The 18212-nt window shown below is 67.1% G+C and overlaps 1 protein-coding gene across 1 annotated transcript; it reads right to left on the bottom strand.

Moving 5' to 3' along the window:
- Positions 1-95: 95 nt before the first annotated feature.
- On the bottom strand, positions 96-17660 carry LOC308051264 (hypoxia-inducible factor 3-alpha-like; the record flags this gene model as incomplete). Its single annotated transcript, XM_080361625.1, has 20 exons — positions 96-158; positions 712-796; positions 1147-1412; positions 2007-2081; positions 2514-2840; positions 3347-3354; positions 3676-3794; positions 4847-4994; positions 6051-6157; positions 8188-8372; positions 9386-9495; positions 10415-10499; positions 11162-11298; positions 13375-13565; positions 13610-13669; positions 13718-13777; positions 13860-13928; positions 14147-14206; positions 14289-14348; positions 17638-17660. The coding sequence occupies 20 exons, from the start codon at positions 17658-17660 to the stop codon at positions 96-98; spliced, it is 2238 nt and encodes a 745-aa protein (XP_080217751.1).
- Positions 17661-18212: the final 552 nt, after the last annotated feature.

The raw sequence follows: 18212 nt of genomic DNA, 5'->3' as shown, positions 1-18212 counted from the left end.
CGGGGGGTGGGGTGAGCCGGGGGGGGCTTCCACGGGTGGGTCCCGGGGAGGGAGGTGGGGGGGTCGCCCCCCAGGTTTTGGGGACCCCCCTGATCTCAGGGTGCCCCCCCCAGGGGGGGGCTCAGCCCGGGGGGCTCCTCCCCGCTCAGCAGCAGCCCCTGGTGGGGGGGGACAGGGGGGGACATGGGGACACGAGGGGGGGACACACACCCCCCTGTGTCCCCAAATGTCCCTCCAAATGTGCCCCCCATGTCTCCCCTGTGACCCCAAATGTTCCCCCCGTGTCCCCTCCCATGTCCCCCCTGTATCCTCCCCATGCCCCCCCGTGTTCCCCCCACATCCCCAAATGTGTCCCCCCAAATGTGTCCCCCCTTGTCTCCCCTGTGCCCCCACATGTCCCCCATGAGTCCCCCCATGTCCCCAAATGTCCCCCCAAATGTCCCCCCCCATGTCCCCTGTCCCCAAATGTCTCCCCCGTGTTCTCCCCATGTCCACAAATGTCCCCCCCGTACTCCCCCATATCCGCAGATGTCCCCCCGTGTCCCCTTTATCCCCAAATGTGCCCCCATATCCCCCTCATGTCCCCCCGAGCCCCCCACATCCCCGGATGTCCCCCCCCCATGTCCGCCCGAGCCCCCTCCATCCCCGGATGTCCCCCCCCCGTGTCCCCCCGACCCCCCCCATCCCCGGATGTCCCCCCCCGTCCCGCACCAGCCCGCGGGGTCCCGGGGGGGGTCTCTCCAGCTCCGGTCTCTTCAGCGGGGCCCCCGCGTCCTCCCCGCCCGGTTCCCGCGCCCTGCGGCAGCGTCAGGACACGCCCACCGAGCCACGCCCCCCCGCTCCGCCCCCTCTGTAGCCCCGCCCCCTCTGTAGCCCCTCCCACCGCCCCTCCTCCCAGCCCCGCCCCCTCTGTAGCCCTGCCCACCGCTCCTCCTCCCAGCCCCGCCCATCCTCACGCCCCCGCGGTAGCCCCGCCCACCGCCTCCACGACCACGCCCGCTGTCCAAGTCCCGCCCACGCAGAAGCCCCACCCACGCGATAGCCCCGCCCTCCACCACGCCCCATCCCCAAGCCCCTCCCAATCCACGCCCACCATAACCACACCCCTCCCCAGGCCCCCCCCCACCCCCGCGTAGCCCCGCCCACCTTTTCCTGGCGGGGCGGGGCTTGGGGGCGGGGCCGAGGGCGGGGTCGCTGCCCCAGCGCGGGAGGGCGGGGCCAGGGCGGGAGGGGGCGGAGCCTCGGCCGGGGAAGCTGCGGGCGCGCGGCCGGGGGGGCGGGGCCGCGGCCGAGGGGGCGGAGCCTGGAGGGCCCCGCGGGACACGCCCCCTGGGCGCCTCGGCCCCGCCCAGCTGGAAGTCGCCGTCCATGGGGATGTAGGGGGCCAGCATGGCCAGGTCCAGGGGGGACACCTGGGGACAGCGGGGACAATGGGGGTGACATGGGGACTCGGGGGGACACTGGGGTGACATGGGGACAGTGGGGACACTGGGGGTGACATGGGGACTCGGGGGGTGACATGTGGACACTGGGGTGACATGGGGACTTGGGGGGACACTGGGGTGACATGGGGACAATGGGGACACTGGGGGTGACATGTGGACACTGGGGGTGACATGGGGACTCGGGGGGTGACATGTGGACACTGGGGTGACTTGGGACTCAGGGGGACACTGGGGGTGACATGGGGACATTGGGGGTGACATGGGACTCAGGGGGACACTGGGGTGACATGGGGACAATGGAGGTGACATGGGGACTTGGGGGGACACTGGGGTGACATGGGGACATTGGGGGTGACATGGGACTCGGGGGGACACTGGGGTGACATGGGGACAATAGGGACACTGGGGGTGACATGTGGACACTGGGGGTGACATGGGGACTCGAGGGGACACCGGGGTGACATGGGGACAATGGGGACACTGGGGGTGACATGTGGACACTGGGGTGACATGGGGACTCGGGGGTGACATGGGGACATGGGGCCGCAGGACCCCCCGTACCTGCAGGGCGGTGCCGCCCCCGGGGCTCCCCCCAAACAGCTTCTGCACCTCGAACAGCAGCTCGTCCCCGGGGGGCTGGGGGGGGGACACGACCATGGACCCCCCCCAAAAACAACCTGACCGCCCACCTGACACCCCCACACCCCCCCAAGCCCCCTGGGACCCCCAGAGCCCCCCAACCCCCACATATTCCTCTGGGACCCCCGAGCCCCCCCATATTCCCCAGAGACTCCCCAGTTCCCCCCCATATTCCCATGGGACCCCCCAGGGACCCCCCCCCATATTCCCAAGGGACCCTCAGAGTCTGTGCCCCCCCCCCCAATTCCCCAGCCCCCCCCCAGGATCCCCTAGACCCTCCATATTCCCCTGGGACCCCCTATATTCCAATGGGACCCCCAGGGCTCCCTCAATTCCCCGGGTCCCCCCTTGGGACCCCCCAGCCCCCCCATATTCCCATGGGACCCCCAGAGACCCCAGCCCCCTCCAATGCCCCAAAGACCCCCCAGCCCCCCCCAAGCTCCCGCAGCCCCCCTGGGCTCCCCCGCTGACCGGGGAGGGGCTGCGGCGCCGCCGGGGGGGGGTCCCGCCGCCCGGGGGGGGGTCGAAGATGGGGCTGAGCAGCCGCGCCAGGGGGGGGGAGCAGAAGCGGCGGGGGTCGCGCTGCAGAGCGGCCTCGGGCACCTGCGGGGGGCGCACGAACGCCAGCACCCCCACCCCTGCGGGGGGGTCAGGGACCCCCCTAAACCCCCCTGGCACCCCCAACCCCTCCCCCAGCATCCTCACCCCTGCGGGGGGGTCAGGGACCCCCCTAAACCCCCCCCAGCACCCCCACCCCTGCGGGGGGGTCAGGGACCCCCCAAACCCCCCCCAGCACCCCCACCCCTGCGGGGGGGTCAGGGACCCCCCAAAACCCCCCGGCACCCCCAACCCCTCCCCCAGCATCCCCACCCCTGCGGGGGGGTCAGGGACCCCCCAAACCCCCCCCAGCACCCCCACCCCTGCGGGGGGGTCAGGGACCCCCCAAACCCCCCCGGCACCCCCAACTCCTCCCCCAGCACCCCCACCCCTGCGGGGGGGTCAGGGACCCCCCAGACCCCCCCCGGCACCCCCAACACCCTCCCCAGCACCCACACCCCTGCGGGGGAGGCAGGGACCCCCAAACCCCCCTCAGCACCCCCAAACCCCCCCTAGCACCCCCACCCCTGTGGGGGGCTCAGGGACCCCCCAAACCCCCCCCAGCACCCCCAAAACCCCCCTGGCACCCCAACACCCCCCCCAGCACCCCCACCCCTGTTGGGGGGCCAGGGACCCCCCTAAACCCCCCCAGGGACACCCATCACCCTCAACCCTGCGGGGAGGGGGGGGGGGGGCCAGGGACCCCAAACGCCCCCAGAACCCCCAACACTCTCCAGACACCCAAAATCCCTCCCAAAACCCCCCCAGACCCCCAACATCCCCAATCCCACCCCCAGTACCCATAGACCCCCCCAGAACCCCCCAGCACCCCCAAACCCCCCCCAGCACCCCCACCCCTGCGGAGCGGCCGGGGGAGACCCCAAAAACTCCCCAGACCCCCCAAAACCCCCCAGACCCCATAGACCCCCCCCCAACCCCACCCCACACCCCCCAACACCCCCAGGGACCCCCAAATCTCCCCCGTCCCCCTCACCCAGGCCGAGGCTCAGCACGGGCTCCTGGGGATCGGGCCCGGGGCGGGGCAGCCGCCGCCCCTCCCCCCGCCGGGGGGTCTGCTCCAGCGACAGCACCACCCCCCCCTGCTCCACGCGGCTGGGGGACACGGGGACATTGGGGACATTGGGGACACGGGGACATTGGGGACACGGGGACATTGGGGACAGTGTGGGGTCCCCGTGACCCCCCTGGGTCACCCCAGGGTCCCCATGAACCCCCAGGGTCCCCATGAACCCCCCCCTGCTCCACACGGCTGGGGGACATTGGGGACAATGGGGACAATGTGGGGTCCCCATGACCCCCCTGAGTCACCCCAATGTCCCCATGAACCCCCAGGGTCCCCATGAACCCCCCCCTGCTCCACACGGCTGGGGGACAGGGGGACATTGGGGACATGGGGACACGGGGACACGGGGACATTGGGGACAATGGGGGGTCCCCATGACCCCTCTGGGTCACCCCAGGGTCCCCATGAACCCCCCCCTGCTCCACATGGCTGGGGGCACATGGGGACATTGGGGGACAATCTGGTGTCCCCAGACTCCCCATGTCACCCCCAGTGCCCTCACAAACACACAGTGTCCCCATGTCCCCCATGTCCCCATGTCCCTGTGTTCCCCACGTCCCCATGCCCCCCATGCCCCCACGCCCCCCATGTCTCCCATGTCCCCATGTCCCCCCATGTCCCCCATATCCCCCACATCCCCCATATCCCCATGTCCCCATGTCCCCATGCCCCCATATCCCCCACGTCCCATGTCCCCATGTCCCCCCATGTCCCCCCAGTCCCAATGTCCCCCATATCCCCATGTCCCCCCATGTCCCCAAATCCCCATGCCCCCATATCCCCCTGTCCCCATGCCCTCATATCCCCCCATGTCCCCCCATGTCCCCCCATGTGTCCTCGTGTCCCCATGTCCCCATGCCCCCCACGTCCCCATGTCCCCCCATATCCCCATGTCCCCCCATGTCCCCAAATCCCCATGCCCCCATATCCCCCATGTCCCCTGTGTCCCCATATCCCCATGTCCCCATGCCCCCCATGTCCCCATATCCCCCCATGCCCCCGTGCCCCTGTGTCCCCATGTCCCCCATATCCCCATGTCCCCCATGCCCCCCATGTCCCCCCATGTCCCCATGTGTCCCACCTGAGCACGAAGGTGACGCAGACGACGCCCTCGGGGGGGGCCCCGCGCCCGCTGCCCATCACCGTGGCCTGGGTCTGCGCCCACAGGAACCCCCCGGGCCGCGCCAGCAGCCGGTACGGCCGCGTCACCGCCTGGCCCTTGCTCAGCACTGCGGGCACACGGGGCGCTGGGGACACCGGGGGTGCTGGGGGCAACGGGGGTGCTGGGGGCAACGGGGGTGCTGGGGGCAATGGGGTGTTGGGGGTGCTGGGGGCAATGGGGGCAATGGGGGCAATGGGGTGTTGGGGGCAATGGGGGCATTGGGGGTGCTGGGGGCAATGGGGGCAATGGGGGCATTGGGGGTGCTGGGGGCAATGGGGGCAATGGGGACAATGGGGGCAATGGGGACAATGGGGGCAATGGAGACGTTGGGGGCAATGGGGGCAACGAGGGCGTTGGGGGCACTGGGGGCAATGGGGACAATGGGGACAATGGGGGCAATGGGGGCAACGGGGGCGCTGGGGACACCAGGGCAACGGGGGTGCTGGGGGCAACGGGGGTGCTGGGGGCAATGGGGGCAATGGGGGCAATGGGGGCAACGAGGGCGTTGGGGGCAATGGGGGCAATGGGGACAATGGGGACAATGGGGACATTGGGGACAATGGGGGCAATGGGGACAATGGGGACAATGGGGCAATGAGGGCAATGGGGGCAATGGGGACAATGGGGGCAATGGGGGCAATGGGGGCAATGGGGGTGCTGGGGACAATGGGGGTGCTGGGGGCAATGGGGGCAATGGGGGCAATGGGGGCAATGGGGGTGCTGGGGACAATGGGGGTGCTGGGGGCAATGGGGACAATGGGGGTGCTGGGGGCAATGGGGACAATGGGGACAATGGGGACAACAGGGACAATGGGGACATTGGGGGCATTGGGGGCAATGGGGGTAATTGGGGTGTTGGGGGCAATGGGGACATTGGGGCCAATGGGGACAACGGGGACAGGAGTCCAGGGGGACTCAGGAGGATTTTGGGGTTCCCAGGACAATTTTGGGGTGCAGGGTTGCGGGGTGCAGGGGGTGTTGGGGTGCAGGGTGTTGGGGGTTGGGGTGCGGGGTGTTGGGGTGCAGGTTTGGGGTGCAGGTTTTGGGGTGCAGGGTGTGGGGGTGCAGGTTTGGGGTGCAGGTTCGGGGTGCAGGTTTTGGGGTGCAGGTTGGGGTGACTCACGCGTGTGGACGCTCCTGCTGAGGGTGTCGGAGTCGAGCGCGTGCACGTACTCGAACAGGGAGCAGCCGAGCAGCTCGTCGGGGGCGAACCCCAAAACCTCCCCGATCCTGCACCCCGAAACGAGCACCCCAGATCCACTGAACCCCAAAACTGCTGAACCCCAGAACCTCCCCGATCCTGCACCCCGAAACGAGCACCCCAGAACCACTGAACCCCAGAACCTCCCCGATCCTGCACCCCAAACGAGCACCCCAGATCCATTGAACCCCAAAACCTCCCCGATCCTGCACCCGAAATGAGCACCCCAGATCCACTGAACCCCAAAACTGCTGAACCCCAGAACCTCCCCGATCCTGCACCCCAAACGGGCACCCCAGAACCACTGAACCCCAAAACAGGGCACCCCAAAACCTCCCCGATCCTGCACCCCGAAACGAGCACCCCAGATCCACTGAACCCCAAAACTGCTGAACCCCAGAACCTCCCCGATCCTGCACCCCGAAACGAGCACCCCAGATCCACTGAACCCCAGAACCTCCCCGATCCTGCACCCCAAACGGGCACCCCAGAACCACTGAACCCCAAAACTGCTGAATCCCAGAACCTCCCCGATCCTGCACCCCGAAACGAGCACCCCAGATCCACTGAACCCCAAAACTGCTGAACCCCAGAACCTCCCCGATCCTGCACCCCGAAACGAGCACCCCAGAACCACTGAACCCCAGAACCTCCCCGATCCTGCACCCGAAACGAGCACCCCAGATCCCCTGAACCCCAAAACAGGGCACCCCAAAAACTCCCCGATCCTGCACCCCAAACGGGCACCCCAGATCCCCTGAACCCCAAAACAGGGCACCCCAGAACCTCCCCGATCCTGCACCCCGAAACGAGCACCCCAGAACCACTGAACCCCAGAACCTCCCCGATCCTGCACCCGAAACGAGCACCCCAGAACCACTGAACCCCAAAACAGGGCACCCCAAAACCTCCCCGATCCTGCACCCCAAACGGGCACCCCAGATCCCCTGAACCCCAAAACTGCTGAACCCCAAAACCTCCCCGATCCTGCACCCCAAACGGGCACCCCAGATCCCCTGAACCCCAAAACTGCTGAACCCCAGAACCTCCCCGATCCTGCACCCCAAACGGGCACCCCAGATCCGCTGAACCCCAAAACTGCTGAACCCCAAAACCTCCCCAATCCTGCACCCCAAACAGGGTACCCCGGAACCGCTGAACCCCAAACAGGGCACCCCAAAACCTCCCCGATCCTGCACCCGAAACGAGTGCCCCAGAACCGCTGAACCCCAAAACAGGGCACCCCAAAACCTCCCCGATCCTGTACCCCAAACAGAGCACCCAGATCCGCTGAACCCCAACACAGGGCACCCCAAAACCTCCCCGATCCTGCACCCCAAACGGGCACCCCAGATCCGCTGAACCCCAAAACTGCTGAACCCCAAAACCTCCCCAATCCTGCACCCCAAACAGGGTACCCCAGAACCGCTGAACCCCCAAACAGGGCACCCCAAAACCTCCCCGATCCTGCACCCCAATACAGGGCACCCCAAAATCCAGCACCCCAGGTTCAGGGGGGTCGGTGGGTGGAGTGGGGGGGTCAGGGGGGGTTTTGGGGTGCCACCTCTCGTCGCAGTAGGTGAAGCGCATGTCCATGCTGTGGGGTTGGGGGGGTCGGTGGGTGGTTTAGGGGTTCGGGGGGGTCTCGGGGGGGTTCGGGGGGGTCAGGTTTTGGGGTGCCACCTCTCGTTGCAGTATGTGAAGCGCATGTCCATGCTGTGGGGTTGGTGGGTGGTTTGGGGGGTCGGTGGGTGGTGTGGGGGGTTCAGGGGGGTCTCGGGGGGGGATGGGTGATTTGGGGGGCTCAGGGGGGGTTTTGGGGTGCCACCTCTCGTCGCAGTAGGTGAAGCGCATGTCCATGCTGTGGGGTCGGGGGGTGGTTTGGGGGGTCTCAGGGATGGTGTGGGGGGGTCAGGGCGGTTCGGGGGGGTCAGGTTTTGGGGTGCCACCTCTCGTCGCAGTAGGTGAAGCGCATGTCCATGCTGTGGGGTCGGTGGGTGGTTTGGGGGTTCGGGGGGGTCTCGGGGGGGTTCGGGGGGGTCAGGTTTTGGGGTGCCACCTCTCGTCGCAGTAGGTGAAGCGCATGTCCATGCTGTGGCGCGTCAGGACGGTGCCCGAGCCCAGGGGGGCGTCGATGGCCCCCGGGTGGGGGATGGGCTCGCAGATCAGCACGAGGCAGCGCAGGGGGGGGGCGCCCCCCCCGGCCCCCGCGTACGAGCGCATGTGACCCGCGCAGTGCAGGACCTGGGGGGGCCCCGAAACGTCACCCCAGGAACCCCCCCAGGAACCCCCCCAGGAACCCCCCCAGGAACCCTGTGACCCCCAGACCCGCAGTGCAGGACCTGGGTCCCCCCAAAAATGACTGTTGTGACCCCAACCTCCCCACCCAGACTCCCTGTGACCCCCCTGTCCCCCCCATCCCTATGTCCCCCAATGTCCCCATGTCCCTGCACATGTCCCCCCCATGTCCCCTATATCCCCCCATGTCCCCCTCAACTTCCCCCCATGTCCCCTATATGCCCTCATGTCCCCCCATGTTCCCCATATCCCCCTATATCCCCATGTCCCACCATGTCCCCCCATGTTCCCCTGTCCCCATGTCCCCCATATCCCCCATGTCCCGATGTCCCCCCCATCCCCCTGTCCCCCCCATGTCCCCATGTGTCCCCATGTCCCTGTGTCCCCCCATGTCCCCCTGTACTCCCCATCCCCCTGTCCACCCCGTCCCCATGTCCCCCTGTCCCCATATCCCCCCCATGTCCCCATGTCCCCCCCATGTCCCCATGTCCCCCATATCCCCCGATGTCCCCATATCCCCCATATTCCCCCCATATCCCCCCATGTCCCCCTCATCCCCCTGTCCCCCTAATGTCCCCATGTCCCCCCATGTCCCCGCCATGTCCCCATGTCCTCCATATCCCCCCATGTCCCCCATATTCCCCCCATGTCCCCATATCCCCCCATGTCCCCCCCATCCCCTTGTCCCCCCAATGTCCCCATGTCCCCCATATCCCCCATGTCCCCATGTCCTCCATATCCCCCCATGTCCCCCCCATCCCCCTGTCCCCGCAATGTCCCCATGTCCCCCCATGTCCCCCCCATGTCCCGCCATGTCCCCCTGTCCCCATGTCCCCCCCATGTCCCCCTGTCCCACCCCGTCCCCATGTCCCCCCCATGTCCCCATGTCCCCATGTCCCCCATATCCCTCCATGTCCCCATGTCCCCGCCGTGTCCCCCCCATGTCCCCCGTGTCGCACCTTCCACGAGGCCGCCTTGAGGTTGAGGCAGCGCCCCCTGCCGCTCAGGGTGCTCTTCATGCGCAGCGAGAAGCTGCGGCCCGAGCGCTCCCCCCGCCGCCGGGGGGGCCCTGGGGGCAGCGGTCACGGGGTCACGGGGGGCCGGGGGTCATGGGGGGGGTCACAGGGACTGGGGGGTCAGGGGGGTCATGGGGGGCTGGGGAGGTCAGGGAGGTCATGGGGGGCTGGGGGCGTCACAGAGACTGGGGGGGTCAGGGGGGGTCACAGGGACTGGGGGGTCAGGGGGGTCATGGGGGGCTGGGGGGGTCACAGGGGCTGGGGGGGGTCAGGGGGGTCATGGGGGGTCACAGGGACTGGGGGGGTCAGGGGGTCATGGGGGACTGGGGGGGGTCACAGAGACTGGGGGGGTCAGGGGGGGTCACAGGGACTGGGGGGGTCAGGGGGTCATGGGGGACTGGGGGGTCACAGGGGCTGGTGGGTCACAGGGGGCTGGGGGGGGTCAGGGGGGTCATGGGGGGCTGGGGAGTCAGGGGGTCATGGGGGGCAAGGGGGGTCATGAGGGTCACAGGGGCTGGGGGGGTCATGGGGGTCACAGGGCCGGGGGGGTCTGGGGGTCATGAGGGGCTGGGGGGTCAGTGGGGTCATGGGGGGCAGGGGGGCCAGGGGGGTCACATGGGTTGGGGAGTCAGTGGGGTCATGGGGGGCCTGGGGGGCAGGGGGGGTCACAGGGCCCTGGGGGGGTCTGGGGGTCATGGGGGGCTGGGGGGCAAGGGGGGTCATAGGGGCTGGGGGGGTCATGGGGGTCACAGGACCTGGGGGGCTCTGGGGGTCATGGGGGTCACAGGGGCTGGGGGGGTCAGGGGGGGTCCCAGGGGCCCTGGGAAAGGGGATCAATGGGGTCAGGGGGTCCGAGGGGATCAGAGGGGTCAGGGGGTCCCTGGGAAAGGGGGTTTAGGGGTGTCAGGGGGGTCTGGGGGGCTCGGGGGGGTCCCAGGGGGTTTGGGGGTCTCGGGGGTTTTGGGGTCCCACCGTGCCGGGGGCTCAGCACGTCCTGCAGCTCCTCGTGGTCACAGGGGTGCACGAAGTCGAAGACGCTGTGACCGATCAGCTCCAGCTGGGGGGCGGGGGGCCCGTCAGCCTTGGGGTCCCCCCCACTTCGGGGTCCCCCCCCCCACTTCGGGGTCCCCCCCCCACTTCGGGGTCCCCCCACCTGGCTGAGCCCCAGCAGGCGCTGCACGTTCTCGGACAGGAAGATCACGTCCCATGGATTCGGGGTCCCCCCCATTTTTGGGGTGTCCCCCCCCATTTTCGGGGGTCCCCTCCCCACTTTGGGGTCCCCCTCCCATTTTGGGGTCCCCACCTGGCTGAGCCCCAGCAGGCGCTGCACGTTCTCGGACAGGAAGATCATGTCCCATGGATTCGGGGTCCCCCCCATTTTCGGGGGTGTCCCCCCCATTTTCGGGGTGTCCCCCCCCTGTTTTGGGGTCCCCACCTGGCTGAGCCCCAGCAGGCGCTGCACGTTCTCGGACAGGAAGATCATGTCCCATGGATTCGGGGTCCCCCCCATTTTCGGGGTGTCCCCCCCATTTTCGGGGTGTCCCCCCCCTGTTTTGGGGTCCCCACCTGGCTGAGCCCCAGCAGGCCGCTGCACGTTCTCGGACAGGAAGATCATGTCCCATGGATTCGGGGTCCCCCCCATTTTCGGGGTGTCCCCCCCCATTTTCGGGGTGTCCCCCCCATTTTCGGGGTGTCCCTCCCCTGTTTTGGGGTCCCCACCTGGCTGAGCCCCAGCAGGCGCTGCACGTTCTCGGACAGGAAGATCATGTCCCCCGCCTCGCTCAGCACCATCACGAAGCCGCCCAGCGCCTGCAGGTAACACCCGTCCACCCCCTCGGCCGGGGGGGGCAGCGGGCCTGCCCGCAGAAACGGGGCGTCAAGGGGGGGGGTCAGTGGGGGGGTCAATGGGAGGGTCAATGGGGGGGGGGTGTCAATGGGAGAAGATCAATAAGAGGAAGGATCAATGGGAAGGTGTCAATGGGGGGGTGTCAATGGGAGAGTGTCAATGGGAGAGTGTCAATGGAAGGGTGTCAATGGGAGGGGTGTCTATGAGACGGGGTGTCAATGGGTGGGGGTGTCAATGGGGGAAGATCAATGAGAGGGAGGATCAATGGGAGGGTGTCAATGGGGGGGGTGTCAATGGGAAGGTGTCAATGGGAGGGGGTGTCAATGGGGGAAGATCAATGAGAGGGAGGATCAATGGGAGGGTGTCAATGGGGGGGGTGTCAATGGGAAGGTGTCAATGGGAGGGGGTGTCAATGGGGGAAGATCAATGAGAGGGAGGATCAATGGGAGGGTGTCAATGGGGGGGGGTGTCAATGGGTGGGCGTGTCAATGAGAGGGAGGATCAATTGGGGGTGTCAATGGGATGGGGTGTCAATGGGTGGGGGTGTCAATGGGTGGGGTGTCAATGGGTGGGGGTGTCAATGGGTGGAGGTGTCAATGGGTGGAGGTGTCAATGGGTGGGTGTCAATGGGAGGGGGTGTCAATGGATGGGGGTGTCAATGGGTGGGGGTGTCAATGGGTGGGGTGTCAATGGGTGGGGATGTCAATGGGAGGGGGTGTCAATGGGAGGGGGTGTCAACGGGTGGGGGTGTCAATGGGTGGGGTGTCAATGGGTGGGGGTGTCAATGGGTGGGGGTGTCAATGGGTGGGGGTGTCAATGGGAGGGGGGGTCAATGGGGGAAGATCAATGAGAGGGAGGATCAATGGGAAGGTGTCAATGGGAGGGGGTATCAATGGGAGGGGGTCAATGGGAGGGGGTGTCAATGGGTGGGGGTGTCAATGGGTGGAGGTGTCAATGGGTGGAGGTGTCAATGGGTGGGGGTGTCAATGGGTGGGTGTCAATGGGTGGGTGTCAATGGGTGGGGGTGTCAATGAGAGGGAGGATCAATGGGAGGTGTCAATGGGAGGGGGTGTCAATGGGTGGGCGTGTCAATGGGAGGGGGTGTCAATGGGAGGGGGTGTCAATGGGTGGGCGTGTCAATGGGAGGGGGTGTCAATGGAGGGTGTCAACGGGGGGTGTCAATGGGTGGGTATCAATGGGGGTCATTCACCATCGTGCAGCAGGTGGTGCAGCCACAGGTAACTCATGACCGTGGGGGTGGGGGTGCAGGTTTGGGGTGCAGGTTTGGGGTGCAGGGTGCAGTTTTGGGGTGCAGTTTGGGGTGCAGTTTTGGGGTGCTCTCACCGTGGTGCAGCAGGCGGTGCAGGCGCAGGTAGCTCAGCGTGAGCTGCATGACCGTGGGGATGGGGGTGCAGGTTTGGGGTGCAGGGTGCAGGTTCAGGGTGCAGTTTGGGGGTGCAGGGTGCAGTTTTGGGGTGCAGTTTGGGGTGCAGTTTTGGGGTGCTCTCACCGTGGTGCAGCAGGCGGTGCAGGCGCAGGTAGCTCAGCGTGAGCCGCATGACCGTGAGGATGGGGGTGCAGGTTTGGGGTGCAGTTTGGGGTGCAGTTTTGGGGTGCAGGTTTTTGGGGTGCAGGTTTTTGGGGTGCTCTCACCGTGGTGCAGCAGGTGGTGCAGGCGCAGGTAGCTCAGCGTGAGCCGCATGACCGTGGGGATGGGGGTGCAGGTTTGGGGTGCAGTTTGGGGTGCAGTTTTGGGGTGCAGTTTGGGGTGCAGGTTTTTGGGGTGCTCTCACCGTGGTGCAGCAGGCGGTGCAGGCGCAGGTAGCTCAGCGTGAGCTGCATGACCGTGAGGATGGGGGTGCAGGTTTGGGGTGCAGGGTGCAGGGTTTGGGGTGCAGTTTGGGGGTGCAGGGTGCAGTTTGGGGTGCAGGTTTTTGGGGTGCTCTCACCGTGGTGCAGCAGGCGGTGCAGGCGCAGGTAGCTCAGCGTGAGCCGCATGACCGTGAGGATGGGGGTGCAGGTTTGGGGTGCAGTTTGGGGTGCAGTTTTGGGGTGCAGTTTGGGGTGCAGTTTGGGGTGCTCTCACCGTGGTGCAGCAGGCGGTGCAGGCGCAGGTAGCTCAGCGTGAGCCGCATGACCGTGGCCTTGTCCAGGTGGGCGCAGACCCCGCGGGCGAAGGGCAGCGTGCGCGCCAGCTGCGCGAACACCTCGGCCTCGCGGCTGCGCCGGCACCGCGCCGCGTCCCGGGAGCGCTCCTTGCGCACGTCCGGCGGGCACCTGCACCATGGACACAGCACCCACACTGCACCCACAGCACCCACACTGCACCCCTGCACCGCGCCGCGTCCCGGGAGCGCTCCTTGCGCACGTCCGGCGGGCACCTGCACCCATGGGAGACATACAGCACCCATAGCACCCACAGCACCCACACTGCACCCCTGCACCGCGCCGCGTCCCGGGAGCGCTCCTTGCGCACGTCCGGCGGGCACCTGCACCGTGAGAGATAGATACAGCACCCATACAGCACCCACAGCACCCATACAGCACCCACAGCATCCATACAGCACCCACAGCATCCATACTGCACCCCTGCACCGCGCGGCGTCCCGGGAGCGCTCCTTGCGCACGTTCGGCGGGCACCTGCACCACGGGAGACATACAGTACCCATAGCACCCATACAGCACCCATAGCACCCATACTGCACCCATAGCACCCATACTGCACCCCTGCACCGCGCCGCGTCCCGGGAGCGCTCCTTGCGCACATCCGGCGGGCACCTGCACCATGGACACAGCACCTATAGCACCCACAGCACCCATAGCACCCATACTGCACCCATAGCACCCACAGCACCCACACTGCACCCCTGCACCGCACCGTGTCCCGGGAGCGCTCCTTGCGCACATCCGGCGGGCACCTGCACCATGGACACAGCACCCATAGCACCCACAGCACCCACACTGCACCCATAGCACCCACACTGCACCCATAGCACCCACACTGCACCCCTGCACCGCGCGGCGTCCTGGGAGCGCTCCTTGCGCACGTCCGGCGGGCACCTGCACCATGGGAGACATACAGCATCCATACTGCACCCACAGCACCCATACAGCACCCACAGCACCCATACAGCACCCACAACACCCACACTGCACCCTGCACTGTGCTGCATCGCGGGAGTGCTCCTTGCGCATGTTTGGCGGGCACTTGCACCGTGAGAGACATACAGCATCCATACTGCACCCACAGCACCCACAGCACCCATGGGAGACACAGCACCCATATAGCACCCACAGCACCCATACTGCACCCCTGCACCGCGCCGCGTCCCGGGAGCGCTCCTTGCGCACGTCCGGCGGGCACCTGCACCCATAGCACCCATGGGGGACACACAGTACCCATGGGATCCATACAGCACCCACAGCACCCATGGGGGACACACAGTACCCACGGGATCCATACAGCACCCACAGCACCCATGGGGGACACAGAGCACCCACGGGATCCATACAGCACCCACAGCACCACAGGTGTGTCCGGGGGTGTGTCCGTGTGTCTGTCCATGTGTCCGGGGGTGTGTCCATGTGTCCGTGTCTCCGTTCCCAGGACGGGCTGTGTCTGTGTCAGTGTGTCAGTGTGTCAGTCTGTCCGTGTGTGTGTCCGTGTGTCCATCCCTGTCCGTGTGTGTGTCCGTGTGTCCGTGCTCTCTGTCCCCAGGATGGGCTGTGTCTGTGTGTCCGTGTGTCCTTCCCTGTGGCCGTGTGCCTATCCCAGTGTCTGTGTGTCTGTCCCGTCCCTGTGTCCATGTGCCCGTCTGTCTGTCTGTCTGTCCCATCCCTGTGTCCGTCCCTGTGTCCGTGTGTCTGTCCTGTCCCTGTGTCTGTGTGTCTGTCCCGTCCCTGTGTCCGTGTGTCCGTGTGTCTGTCCCTGTGTCCATGTGTCTGTCCCGTCCCTGTGTCCGTGTGCCTGTCCTGTCCCTGTGTCCGTGTGTCTGTCCCTGTGTCCGTGTGCCTGTCCCGTCCGTGTGTCCGTGTGTCCGTCCCTGTGTCCGTGTGCCTGTCCCGTCCGTGTGTCCGTCCGTGTGTCCGTGTGTCTGTCCCTGTGTCCGTGTGCCCGTCCCGTCCGTGTGTCCGTCCCTGTGTCCGTGTGCCCGTCCCTGTGTCTGTGTGTCCGTGTGTCCGTGTGTACGTGCTCCGTGTGTCTGTCTGTCGGGACGGGCTGTTCCTGTTCCTGTTCTTGGCTCCCGGCCCGGGGGGCCCGCTCGGGAACGAGGGGGGGGGGGAACAGGGGGCGGGGGCGGGGCCATGCAAATGTATGTAAATGAGCCACCGCTGCCCCCCCGCCCGCGGGAAAACGGGACCAGAAACAGCCTGAACTGGGACCAGTAACGAGCACCAACTGGGACCAGTAACAAACACCGACTGGGACCAGTAACGAGCACCAACTGGGACCAGTAACGACCACCCACTGGGACCAGAACCAGCACCAACTGGGACCAGTAACAAACACCGACTGGGACCAGTAACGAGCACCGACTGGGACCAGTAACAAACACCGACTGGGACCAGTAACGAGCACCGACTGGGACCAGTAACAAACACCGACTGGGACCAGTAACGAGCACCGACTGGGACCAGTAACGACCACCAACTGGGACCAGTAACGAGCATCAACTGGGACCAGTAACAAACACCGACTGGGACCAGTAACGAGCACCAACTGGGACCAGTAACGACCACCAACTGGGACCAGTAACGAGCATCAACTGGGACCAGTAACAAACACCGACTGGGACCAGTAACGAGCACCAACTGGGACCAGTAACGACCACCCACTGGGACCAGAACCAGCACCAACTGGGACCAGTAACAACCACCGACTGGGACCAGAACCAGCACCAACTGGGACCAGTAACAAACACCAACTGGGACCAGAACCAGCACCAACTGGGACCAGTAACAACCACCCACTGGGACCAGTAACAACCACCGACTGGGACCAGAACCAGCACCAACTGGGACCAGTAACAACCACCAACTGGGACCAGTAATGAGCACTAACCAGGACCAGTAACAACCACCAACTGGGACCAGTAACAAACACTAATGGGGGGGTGGGAGGTCTCGGACTCCTGGGTCCCTTCCCCAGTCCCCTTGGGGGCTTTGGGGACCCATTGAGGACCCAGGCATCCGGGTGCCCCCCCACAAGGGGTGCTGGGCAGGGGACCCAGGCGTCCGGGCGCTGGTGGTGGGAGGGGGGGAACAGACACACATACACACACACACATACACACACACGCGTGACGCCCCGGCCACGTCACGCCAAGGCCACACGTGACAAACACGCCCCCCCCGCACGTGGCGCACGCGACGCGACGCTCGCACGAGGGTGCACGAGGAGGCACAAGAACGCACGAGGGTGCACGAGGACACACGGAGCTTGCACGAGGGTGCACGAGGGTGCACGAGGACACACAGAGCTTGCACAAGAACGCACGAGGGTGCACAGAACTCGCATGAGAATGCACAAGGGTGCACGAGGTGCTTGCACGAGGGTGCACGAGGAGGCACATAGCTTGCACGAGAATGCACGAGGGGGGCACAAGACGCTTGCACGAGGGTGCACGAGGAGGCACAGAGGTCGCACGAGAATGCACGAGACTCTTGCACGAGGGTGCACGAGGGTGCACAGAACTCACATGAGAATGCACAAGGACACAGGAGGGGGTATGAGGGTGCACGCGACACTCGCACGAGGACACACGAGGCGCTTGCACGAGGGTGCACGAGGATGCACAAGGACACACGAGGGTGCACGAGGTGCTTGCACGAGGCTCCACAGGGACCCCTCATGTCGCCCCCTCCCCTCAATCAGGGACCCCCCCAGTGACCAACTCCTGTGCCCCCCCCCCGCCCAGTCCCTGGGACACCCCTGTGGGGGCCTGATCCTGCCACACCCCCTCAAACCCCCCCCCCACCCCCCCAGGACCCAGAGCCAACTTTAGCCCCGGGACCTCCCCCCATCCCCAAAACGGGGTCCCTGTCCCGGGACACACCCCCCCCCCGCCCGGGGCCCGATCCTGGCACCCCCAGGCTCCTTGTCCCAGGACCCTTGTTCCCCTGTCCCCCCCCCTCAACACCTCGAAGGTCCCGGGACCCCCGCAAAGGGTCCTAACCGACCCCCACCCACCCGGGGGGGGCGGCTCCTGCCCCCCCACCGGCCCCAGGGGGCCCAATCCCGTGTGTCCCCCCCCGGGGTCCTGGGACCCCCAGCCCGGGGGGCGGCTCCTGCCCCACCCCCGGTCCCCGGTGTCCCCCCCGGTGTCCCCCCCGGGCCCCCCGCCCGTACCTCGCCCCGGTTCTCCCGTCCATGGCGCCGCCGCCGCCGCCGCCGCCACCGCACCCACCGCGCCGAGCCCCTTCCCCGGGCACGCCCCCCCGCCCGAGCCACGCCCCCCGCACACACCCATTGGCCGCCGGCCAAGAGCCCCCCGGCCTGACCCCGCCCCCTCGAACACACCCATTGGCCGCCGGCCTGACCCCGCCCCCTCTCCACCCCTTTGGCCCCACCCCCCTCCTGGCCCGCGGCCAATCGCCTCCCCTCCGTCCAGCTCGGAGACCCGCCCACCACTCAGCCCCGCCCTCTCGCCAGGAGGCTCCGCCTCCACACTAAGCCACGCCTCCTTGGGCTCCGGGCCAGACCACGCCTCCAACACATTGGGCCCCTCCCCTTTCTCAGCGGGTTGGGGGGGGCACCGCTGCACCCCCCCCACCCCCTCCCCCGCCCCCCTCCTCACCACAACCGCGGGGTCCCCGAACCCCCACCCCAACCAATCAGCCCCCCCAGGGCCCCTCAGGCTCCTCCCACCGCCCCCGGACCCCCCCCCCCCCGACCATTTTAACCCTTCTCCCCACGCCCGTTTC

Source organism: Nesoenas mayeri (assembly GCF_963082525.1).
Source record: "Nesoenas mayeri genome assembly, chromosome: 35".
Taxonomy (NCBI): Eukaryota; Metazoa; Chordata; class Aves; order Columbiformes; family Columbidae; genus Nesoenas; species Nesoenas mayeri.
The sequence above is the reverse complement of the archived record's forward strand: the minus strand, read 5'-3'. Positions and strand labels throughout refer to the sequence as shown.